The 11,130-nt window shown below is 51.6% G+C and overlaps 1 protein-coding gene across 2 annotated transcripts; it reads right to left on the bottom strand.

Annotated features, from left to right (window-relative positions):
- Positions 1-1,420: 1,420 nt before the first annotated feature.
- KDF1 (keratinocyte differentiation factor 1) lies at positions 1,421-9,949 on the bottom strand. Of its 2 annotated transcripts, none has more exons than XM_045545841.1 (4): positions 9,870-9,949; positions 3,165-4,223; positions 2,525-2,599; positions 1,421-2,018 (listed from the first exon to the last, which is right to left on the bottom strand). In XM_045545841.1, exons 2-4 carry the CDS (start codon positions 4,189-4,191, stop codon positions 1,936-1,938), a joined length of 1,185 nt encoding a protein of 394 aa, XP_045401797.1. In that variant the 5' UTR covers positions 4,192-4,223; positions 9,870-9,949; the 3' UTR covers positions 1,421-1,935. The 2 variants fall into 2 exon arrangements, with proteins under 2 accessions (XP_045401797.1, XP_045401798.1); XM_045545842.1 differs by having other exon boundaries at positions 9,810-9,929.
- Positions 9,950-11,130: the final 1,181 nt, after the last annotated feature.

Raw genomic sequence — 11,130 nt, 5'->3', positions numbered from 1 at the left:
TAGGGTAGTGCCAGAGCTGAGGAGGATCAAGCCCACAGAGCCGAGTCCTGCTCTGCTTTGGCCAGACGGTGAACCCTGAGTGCAGGGGCCCGGCTCTTTGCGAGGGACAGCCTCGGCCCCTGCTGGCATAGAGTGGTCTGTAAGATGGACATTGTCGGCATGTTCCTGAGCCTCTGTCCAGACGCGCTCCCTTTCTTTCATCAGTAGCAAGGGTAGAGAATAGTATAACAAAAATACCACGCCAGGTAAGGTCATGTGCCTGTGTCAAATAACGGAACTCTTTGGTATAGGCTACAGGGTCATTAGAAAATGAACCTAGGCGCTTTTCAATCTGGGAGAGGTCAGAAAGGAATGTCTAGGTTGACTTGCACTGAGTGCTTTGTTCTGTAGCCCGTGAGACCCCTGAATTTCTGGAACAGTGTGTCCTTTTTCGAATTTCAGACTAGCTTAAGGATTTCAGAATTCATGCAGTACCTGGCTTTGTCTTGTTTCCCAAACTTGCTAAACCCTTTTTTTGGGAATGCAAATAGTGGTTTGCAAGGTTGAGTTTGGAAAATGGTACTCTCCGGCCAAGGCCAGAGTGGAAGGACTGTGGCTGTTCTGCTCTGCCCTGTGGTTATTTCAGTCTTGGAGAGGCCTTGACCTGGATGAGACAGCAGAGCCTAAGGGGCCAGTTTTACTGCTGGAGCTGGAGGCACAACTAGGCCTGTGGTCATAGCCCCAAGGGACCAACTTGTGTATCTGATAGGAAACTGGCTAAACAAGTTGTCACTTCCCAAACAATACTGTTGGGAACAATAAAATGGGCTGTGGGTTAAGTGGAGGCAGTCATGAATACGTTCCAGATTGTTCCTTAGGCATGGCCTGACTAAAGGATCCCTCCGAACCCAGCAGGGCTCTGGTATCCAAACAAAGGGATCCCATGAGCCACAGTTACTGCATGTCCCAGTAAGTTCCTTGGCCTCTCTGAGCCACAGGTTCTGCCTCTGAAAGAATAATGACCCCACTCCGAGGTCGTTGGAAAGGCTGAGAAGGTAACGGTGAAAACCACAGTGCTCTGTTAGCACCGTGGAGAAGCAGAGGGGATCAGCAGGCCCAAGGCTGACGGGGACTGAAAAAGGATCAGGGATCTGGGGAAACTGAGGGATGGATGGACAGAAGCAGAACAACCTCTCAACAATGACAGAACTGCTGGTCAAACCTTTCTCAGGTACAGATACTGTCTGGCTGTTTGTCTTCTGGAACTCAGTGAACCTGAGTCGTGGGCACCATTGCTCCTATTTTATCCTTCTGATTTCAACCCCACAACACTAAGCCACACCGAACACCAGATCCTGTCTCCTACTCTGAGCAGCACTTACACAACGCAAATAGGAGAGAAAGGACAGTGTGACGACTGAGATGACCAGGCAGATGTCTGTTACCTTTGTGCTTACAAACTATGGTCATGTTAACATGGAACATCAGTGAAGAACAAGAACAAACTGCTCGACAGAACAGAACAGAGTTGGGCACTGCCTGCTCCCCAACCCAACACATTTAAGGCAAACTTCTTTGAACTGTTGGATACCCCAAGGAGGGTGAAGTCTGCATGGTTGGTCAGGGCATTATGTTACAGGGATGGAGTCAGGATTCAGTCCCAGGAGGTAATTCCTAAGTCCTTGCTTCCCATGATCACGCTACCTGAAGACCATGGGCAGGAAGGAACAGGCCCAGGCAGGGGTCAGGCCAGCTGGGGGTGAAGGAGAGGTGGACATTAAGGCCCAGTGAAATGCATGTGGTCCAGGAGCCAGTCAGCCAAGGCAGGAGGAGCTGAGTGGGCACTGCTTCTGGGCTCATGGCTCAGCCTCCCCGAAAGGGGTTCCTGGTCCCCGTCTTCATTCTGCAGGCTGTGCTTCTCCCAGAAGGGGTTGTGGCTGCTGGAGCCAGCGGGGGTTAGCAGTACACCTGGAGCAGGGGTGCCCCTGACGAGTCTGTGTCGGTGCCCTGGAAGGATGAGTCGTGGCTGGCTGGGTACCCTGAGGGGGAAGGGAGAGGAGGAAACAGGCTCAGGGGACAGAGCTCATCCAGAATCCATAGCCAAGGAGAAGCCTGCTGAGAAGGAGCAGAGGACTTGAGCCTGGGTCAGTCGGGTCCTGGCTGGGTGACTCAGTTTCTGGACCTCTCTGAGCCCTGGCCTCCCTCTCTATAAAAGTATAATGGTCTTGCTCCCAGGGGGTTGCTGTGAAGGGTAAGACAGCAGCAGAATCCACACAGGGTGCCTTTCCACATAGGGTCACCTTCCTCCCCAGTGACCTGGACTTAAAGGTTGGGGTCCGATCACTTCCCACTTGCCTGTTCTGGGCACCTGGCCTCTGCTTTAAGCCAGTTTGCAGGACTGGGATGGTCTGTGGCTGCTCAGGCCCCTTGTACCTTTTGGATGCCATGTTCACCACCCCGGGAAGGAAGCTGGGAGAGGGGCATGTGAGGGTCCCCTAGGGTAGTCCCCCCACCCTTTGTACTCCTCCTCAGGTCAGGACCACACCTGGGGCTCCATAAGGCCTCAGCTTCCGGGCGATGGCATCTGCTGTCGTCTCCTGGGAGATCTGCACTGTCAGTTCTGGGGAGGGAACATGGGGAGGGCAATGGTCATTATCACATCCCCACTCTCCATTTCTGCTCCCAGCCCAATGGGGGAGGAGCCTCTCACCCCTGGGCAGGGCTAAAAAACTAATGCTTAAAACAAAGACACATAGATAGTGTGTGCGCACACATGCTGTGTTGGGTAGTTGTTTTGGTTAGGCCAGATGGGGTCAGAGGTCTAAATTCAAGTGGGTCCCCCAGTCCTGTTAACCAGGCCAGGCCTAGAAGCTACTCTGGCAGGTGATAGCAGGGAAGGAGGAGCCTGTTAGGTGAGCTTGTTGAATGGAGAGAGAACCTTGTCCTTTCTGGGGACAGCAACAATGGCCAGAGAGCTGCCAGGGTCTGCATGTCTCTCAACCTTGCTCAGACCTCACTGGGAAGGGCCAGGGAGGGAGCTGGGGAGGAGGATGGCAAGACTTGTGAGAAAAGAGGAGTGAGGACCTGCTGAGGGGTGGCCCACAATGGCCAGAGACCCCAGTCCAACCCTCCCTTAGCCAGAGCCTCCCCTACTCTGCCCCTTGGTCCCATGGGGCGCCACCTACCATCCTGGCTGAGACCTGAGCCCACCATGGTCTCATGGCCACTGTCAGGGGCAGCAGCAGCCCGAGTCGAACGTCCCTCTGAGGTCTGTGGGCGGGCACGGCTCTTTCGGGTACTGATGCGAATGATGCCGCGTACCAGGCGGCCCTCAGCATCTTGCTCATCCAGGTGATAGTCCTGCGTGATGCTGCTGATGAGGTCCGAGATCTTACTGGTCTTCTCCAGGAACACAGTGTCTGATGTGCACTTGGCCAGCTCATCGATCTGGTGCACGCTGAACAGCTCCGTCAGCTTCTTGAAGATGAGCACATCGATCTCTCGGCTCGACATGGAGCCGCTGCCCATCTCGGGCAGGTCCAGGTCCGACTCATGGAAGGAGTAGTATTCCTCAGAGCCGCGGGGACTGCTGGCAAGGGTGCTCGGCAGGCTGTGCCGTGTGGGTGGGGGCTCGGCCAGTGGCTCCTTGCAGCAGGAGTCCGCGTCAGGGGCTGGGGAGGTGGTGGTGCGGTAGGGATATACAGGGATGCCTTTGAGCTTGACATCAGGGTAGCTAAAGCTGCTGCCCATGGTTGACTTGAGCCGCTGGCCATCCCGCCGGCTGGCGGGTGCACGGTCGGGGCTAGGGGGCACGCCATTGTGCTCCTTGGCCCAGCTGGCTTCAGCAGCCTCTTCAGTGGAGTCCCTGGCAGACAAGCAGGGGCTGCAGCCCCGCACACAGACTCCACAGCGCTGGAGACAATCCCGGCAGCGGCGGAAGCAGAAGGCAGCCCGGCACCAGTCCCACACCCAGGGTCGCCATAGCAGGCAGCAGGTGGGGGGCTCAGTGGCAGGCTCAGCAGAGCCGGAGATGAAGGTAATGCTCTCTGGCCCATGGTGACCGGGGTCCTTGGGGTCTGGCCTACGAGTGCGGCGGCTTGGTAGGGGCTGGGATGGCTTGTCATACGTCTCCAGACATAGCTCCGCTGGCTGCTCCCAGGGTCCCAAGCGTGGAGGCCCAGATGATGGGCGGGGGTGTCCAGGGCGGGGCATGGTTCACTGCATGGTCTGCTGCAGCCAGGCACCTGCAGGGGGCCAGGAATGAGTCAGGATCAGAGGTCAGGGACAAGCTCCTGGGCTGACCTGAGGAGCTTCACACTTCTGGTTTCTGAGAGGCTTGTGATGTGGACAGGCCCAGGTATGCCCAGAACCCCTAATCTATTGTGCCCCTCCCTCCCCAAAGAAGAAGTTCTCTCTGTGGTCTAACCCAGATTTCAAAATCTCGAGGGACTTCACACCCATTGGGATGAACATCCCTTATCTGAAATCTTGCATCTAGAAATATTTTGGGTTTGGGATTTTTTTTGGATTTTGGATTACGTACATTGTACTTACCAGTTGAACATTCCTAATCCAAAAATCTGAAATCCAAAATGCTCCAGTGAGCATTTCCTTTGAGCATCATGTCAGCGCTCAAAACGTTTCAAATTTTGGAGCACTTTGGACTTTGGATTTTCAGATTAGAGAAATTCAATTTGTACAAAAAAACAAACAGAAAATAACAAGTGTTGGCAAGGATGTGGAGACACTGGAACCCTTGCATTGCTGGCAGGAATGTAAAATGGAGCAGCTGCTGTGGAAAACAGTATGGGGGGTCCTCAAAACATTAAACATAGAATTACCACATCAGTAGCAATTCCACTTTTGGGTATGTGCCCAAAAGAAATGAAAGCAGGCTGGGCACAGTGGCTCATGCCTGTAATCCTAGCACTCTGGGAGGCTGAGCCAGGTGGATCACTTGAGCTCAGGAGTTCGAGACCAGCCTGAGCAAGAGCAAGACCCTGTCTCTACTAAAAATAGAAAGAAATTAGCTGGACAACTAAAAACATAGAAAAAATTAGCCGGGCATGGTGGCACATGCCTGTAGTCCCAGCTACTCGGGAGGCTAAGGCAGGAGGATCGCTTGAGCCCAGGAGTTTGAGGTTGCTGTGAGCTAGGTGATGCCACGGCACTCTAGCCTGGGCAACAGAGTGAGACTCTGTCTCAGAAAAAAAAAAGAAAAGAAATGAAAGCAGGGACTCAAACAGAAGTTTATATGCCAATGTTCACAGCAGCATTGTTCACATTAGCCAAAAGGTAGAGACAACCCAAATGTCCATCAATGGACGAATGACTAAACAGAATGTGGTATATACATACAATGAAATATTATTCAGCCTTAAAAAGGAATGAAATTCTGATACATGCTACAACATGAGTGAACCCTGAAGACCTTATGCTAAGTGAAATAAACCAGACCCCAAAGAACAAATATTATATGGTCCCTCTTATATGAAATCTCTTAAATAGTCAAATTCATAGAGACAGAAAGTAGTTCTGTCTGCTGGTTGCCAGCGGCTGGGAGCAGGCAGGGAATGGAGAGTATTGAATAAATCGAGAGTTTCAGCTGGGGAAGATGAAAAAGTTCTGGACCAGACTGAGCAAGAGTGAGACGCTGTTGCTACTAAAAATAGAAAAAATTAGCTGGGTGTGGTGGTGCACGCCTGTAGTCCCAGCTACTCCGGAGGCTGAGGCAGGAGGATCACACTTGAGCCCAGGAGTTTGAGGCTGCAGTGAGCTATGACTATGCCACTGCACTGTATCCAGGGTGACAGAGCGAGACTCTGTCTCAAAAAATAAAAGTTCTGGAGATGGATGATGGTGATAGTTGTACAACAATGTGAATGTATTTAATGCCACAGGAATGTATGCTTAAATAGGGTTTTAGAAATGTTAAAATGGTAAATTTTATGTATATTTTACCACAAAATGGCCTCCCTCAGTTTCTTCTTACTGCTGGTAAGCTCCCGTGGAAAATGCCTTTCCATGACACTTGCTATGGAACCTGATCATTAACACCTTTTTGCCTCCCCCTTATCCTTCAAATCAGACATGGGAATGTAACAGGTACCCTGTTAATATTTCAGTCTGACTCAGATTTTTCCTATTAGCAACACTTAACACCAAGCACTGTTTTTCTTCCTTTGATTAGACAAGAAAGCTGAACCACAGAACAGATCTTTCCCCTTCTGCCTTGGTTGCTAGGAAGCTCAGAGCTAAGACTTAACTCACTCTATAAACACTGAGCCTGGCCCTGTGTTGGGTACTGTAGAACCAAAGATGAATGAACTACAGACCCTGTTCTTGAGGATTCACACATGGTTTTGTAGGGAAAATAGTTGCTTAAAAGCTTATAAGATGGAACATACAGGATATATAAGGCATTGTAGGAATAAACAACTCTGTCTGCAGAAGTCAGGGAAGATTATACAGTGATATTTGGAAGAGTCTTTGATCATGTGTAGGGGGTTGCTGGGTAGGAACTCTCCTTAGCTTGGATTTCCTAAGGCACTGTTCCCCTATCTTTTTATCCCTGATTTAATGGCACTGGGGTCTTAAATAGGAGGTATGTGAGGAACATGGATCAGGCATCAGAATATCTGTGTTCTAGTCCCAGTTCTGGCCCTAAGAGGCTATGTGCCTTGGGCAAATCAATGCCACCTCCCTAAAGAGCACCGTCATCATCTCTCACCCAAATACCGTCAAGGCCTCCATTCTGGCTACCTCCATTCCTCCCTACTTGCTGGCAGCAAACACTTACAGACACCACCTCTAATCAAATGATCAAAGTTAATATCACCAACAGTGGGTTGAACTGACATCATGCTCCTCCCGAATCTATGCACTAAGAAGGATACAACATCATTTATGAAGTATTCCTGCCAAAAATGCAAAACCTGAATGTAATCATGAGGAAATAAATATCAGATAAGCCCAAACTGAGGGACATAACAACTAAATGCAGCGTGATCCTAGAATGTTTCCAGGATTAGGAGGAAAAATTAGAAATTGGATAATGTGGATAATTTGTGAAATTCGAAAACAAACTGTATATTATTTAATAGTATTATAATCAATGTTAAATTTTCTGAATTTGATTACTATGGTTATATAAGATATAGCATATTCTTAGGAAATATACATTGAAGCATTTAGGAGTAAAGGGGCATGATGTCTGCAACCTAATCTCAAATGGCTCAGACATACAAAAAACCAGGATGTAGGTGTGTGTAGAGAAAGAAAGAGAGGAAGGGAATGTTAGCCACTGTTCAGTGGGGATGTGAAGAATACAGTTCTTTAACTATTCCTACAATTCTTCAACCTACTCCCCTGGCCCTACTCAGAACTCCTTTTCCAGGGACTTCCAGAACCCCTAGTCAGACGGGAGACCCTCTCCCCATGGGGGTCTCTGTCAGCTGGGTCTGCCTTGTACCCATTGTTTGAAGATAAACATCTCCCCAAGGACCATGACCCTGAGGTGCAGGGACTGTGTCTGATTCTTTTCTGCCTCAGTGTCTTGGTACACTAGGAGCTTCAGGGGACTGACACATTCTATGTGACCTCAGGGTAGAACCAAGACCATTGGGTGGAAAGAAAAAGGACTTAGGTTCTAGGCTGATCAGAGTGGGGACCAGCAGTCTTATGCGGGGTGGGGTGAAATATTAATACCATCTACAAAGTTATGCAAACTGAAATTGAAATAGGCAACATTAAAGTCCCTTACAACCCAGAGGCAAGTGGTTAAGTCTGCCTGGGTTTGAGAAATGCGGGGTTGGGATGGATTCATTCATTCACTCAATTAACAAATATTTACCATGTGCCAGACATTGTTCCAAATTCTGTGGATACAGTGGTAAAACAGATAAAATTCCCTAACCTCAGGAGTTTGTACTGTAGTGAAAGAGTTGATTATTGATCGCTTACATTGTTCTAAGTGCTTTAGATATAATAAACAATGAATTCTCACAATGCTTTTTGTAGTATTATCACCTGTATTACTATACTGAGGCACACACAGGTTAAATAAGTTGTCTAAAGCCACATATCTATTTGTACACAATCAGCTGGGCCCCAGACTCTTATCCACTACCCACTTCCATCTCTTAAAAGAGGACTCTGATCTACTTCCCCATCCCATCTGTTACTTGGGAGGAAAGAGACAGTCAAAGCTGCCAGCTCCATGGACAAGTGTTTGCCCAAGGAGGGCTCATGTTGTAAGCCCTGAGTCTCCCAGGCTCAGGCCTTCATGAAGAGGGTGGGCACATCTACACTGTTCAACCACACTGAGCTCTGAGGTATCTGGGGTTGTAAGAGTATCAAGGGGTTACAGATGATGGGCTGGGTAATTGTCTCTTCCCTACCTCCAAGGCTTTAGGACTCACTACTATTGATTAAATTCATACGACAAATATTTATTGAACACCCACCAGGTGCCCAGCATGGTGCTAAATGCTGAGAAAACAGCAGTGAATGGGCCAGAGGACTTTCACCTTATTTAACTCCCACAAATGCTCTGTGACTAAGATTATATCTCCGCTCTACAGATCAGGAATCTGAAGCTCACAGAGGTGAAGTGCCCTGCCCAGAGACACCTAGCTGGAAAGGGATGGAGCAGGATTTGTAGCATGATCTGCCAGTCCCTTGAGCCCATGTGCCACACATCTCCAATGGGTGGGAGAAGGAGGGAAACAAACTTGAGATAAGGACAATGCCTGGCTTCAGTTTTCTCCTCCCCTCTCTCCCTTGAACTCTCCTGAAGTCAAACTCAGCCTGCTTTTTCCAGGCTATATCTACCCCTCCCCACTGCTGCACCTCCGAAATTCTAAGAACCTTGGTCACTTGGTTTAGTGAGGGGAGGATCCCTGCTCCTGTGTGACCTGGGGCAAGACTCTTAGCCTCAGTTTCCTCATCTTTAAAAACAGAGGTTAGTATCTTCATGCCCCGCCCCCCCAAAACCTGGAGTTTAAATGAAATGTTGCGTGCAGAGCAAGGCCTGGCACCTGGGAGGGGCTCGGTCCCTGCGCACTCCAAGGCACTGCAGGGATCATCCCCGGGGCCAGGACGTCTTCCCCGGACTTCTCACTGATGCTCCCTTCTCCCCGCTTCGTTCCCGAGAACACACAATCACTCAGGGGTCTGTATCTGTACCGTTCCCTCCTCCCAGAGTCCCCAGGACAGGCCCGGCCGCACCAAACTCTGCCAAGCCTCGCACTCCCGGCCGAGAGGAACACTCCAGCCCTGAGCACGAAACAGCCGTCGGCTTGGGCGCGGGGCAGCCTTGCACCCTCGGTCTCCTGCCCCTAAGGTGCAGCCCGAGACTCCCCCACCCGCAGGCACCCAGTCCCGGAGGCAAGGGAGAACCAGACCCCGACACTGCCCCCTGGACTAGCACAGCCCCTACGCCAGCACCGCCCTCGGGGCGAGCACCACCCTCTCAGCTGCAAGGGCCCTCCGCCCGCGGGCGGACCCAGCCTCTCTCCGGTCCTGACACGGTTCCTCGGGGTGAGCTCGGCCTGTCCCCCGTGCCGACACTGCCCGCCGGGTGGGAGCGGCTCCCGCCACAGCCAGTGCAGCCCTAAGGGCGAACGCGGCCCCCCTCACCCCGCCGTGCCCGCCTAGCCCGGGGGCCCGCTCAGGCCGCTCCCCGGCCCGGCCGGCGCACCCCGGAAGTAGGAGGGTGGCCCCCGAGGAACCGGGCCCGGGACCCAACCCCCGTCCGGGCGCAGCCTCGGGGGGCTCCCCACACTGCTACTGCCCTGGTTTGCGCCCCCTCGGGCCCGCGCGGGCCTTACCTGTCCCGCCAGGTGAGCCGCCTCCGGCTCAACCCCTCCCCCGTCCCCCTCACCGCTCACCTGGGTCGCAGGTAAGCGTCTCGCGGGAGCGCTGCACGGGCCGCCGCTGGGGACACACTTCCTGCCTCCGCGAAGCGCCGCTGCAGCTCACCTGGGCTGAGGCCCCGCCCCTGGGCCCTGGGCGAGCACCGCCGTTGGGCTCGGCTGGGCCTAGTCCGGGCTAATGAGGCCTGGCGGGTGGCAGAGAGGCTCTGGGGCCCAGTCTCCTCGTCTCTTAAACCGGCTGGGGGTCCCAGCAGCCTCGGAGCGTCTGCGGAGCTCCTGCCAGACCTTAAAGCTCTAGCTCAGGAAAGCTCTCCCTGACCCCTAAGCCTGACTGGTTTTCTTTTATGTGGAACAATTCCCTGTACCTTTCTTTCTTTCTTTCTTTTTTTTAAAGACAGGGTCTCCCTATGTTGCCCAGGCTGGAGTGCAGTGTCTAGTCACAGGCACGGTCATGTGCAAACTACAGCCCCGAACTCCTGGCCTTAAGCGATCCTCCTGATTATAGCCTCCTGAGTAGCTGGGACTGCAGGTGCGAGCCACCATGTCCAGCTGTACTTCCTTATCCTACCTAATATCCAACACACTGTTGTTTTCTTGTCTTCTATTTCCTCCTTTAGCCTCTGACCTTGAGGACAGGGTCTGGTCTTGTTCCTGTATGCTCCTTGTACTCAGCACAGGTGTGGCACATGCTAGGTGCTCAACAATTATTTTCAACTCAGTGAGCCGCTGGGCTCCGATTTCTTCCTTTGCCTGCTGGTCAGTTCGCCTTCTCTTCTGTTCAAGGAAATCTGTAGGTGAAGACAAGTACCTGCCTCTGGGGTTCAGAGTAGGGTGGGGGTGGAGGAGGGGGCCAGGCTATGCAGCCCTGAAAGACACATCCTGGATCAGCAGAGGTGGCCAAAATGGACCATGATCAACACATCCTGAGGGCGTCTCTGCAACAGGCAACACCATTGGATGGCAAGAACTCAGAGCTCAGACTATCCTGGGTTCCTTGCTCCTTAATAACAACTGAATTACTTAACAATACTGCCAAGAAACAAGTGACTTTTAAGGATCATTTCCAGGATCCATGCTAAACCCCTTACTTGCACAGTATTATTTAATCCTTCCACAATCTGTGAGGTGGGTCAGGTATTATCATTCCCATTCTACAGATGAAGAAATTGAAGCTTATAAGACGTTTACTCAAGCAGTTGGCATAAACTGTTTGACTTTGGGCAAGACACTTTCCTTCTCTAGGCCTCACCTGTGGAAATAACAGTACCTCTCTCCA

This window comes from Lemur catta, chromosome 3 (assembly GCF_020740605.2).
Source record: "Lemur catta isolate mLemCat1 chromosome 3, mLemCat1.pri, whole genome shotgun sequence".
In the NCBI taxonomy this organism is placed as follows: Eukaryota; Metazoa; Chordata; class Mammalia; order Primates; family Lemuridae; genus Lemur; species Lemur catta.
This window is presented reverse-complemented; position numbering and strand designations above follow the sequence as displayed.

What these genes read in the sequence shown, in the direction of transcription:
- KDF1 (XM_045545841.1), bottom strand. Translation starts at nt 4,191, where the DNA reads ATGCCCCGCCCTGGACACCCCCGCCCATCATCTGGGCCTCCACGCTTG. An exon ending in CTCAGGTCTCAGCCAGGATG is followed by an intron (nt 2,600 to 3,164) that starts GTAGGTGGCGCC and finishes TTCCCTCCCCAG; the next exon opens with AACTGACAGTGCAGATCTCC. An exon ending in GAGGCCTTATGGAGCCCCAG is followed by an intron (nt 2,019 to 2,524) that starts GTGTGGTCCTGA and finishes CTTCCCCCTCAG; the next exon opens with GGTACCCAGCCAGCCACGAC.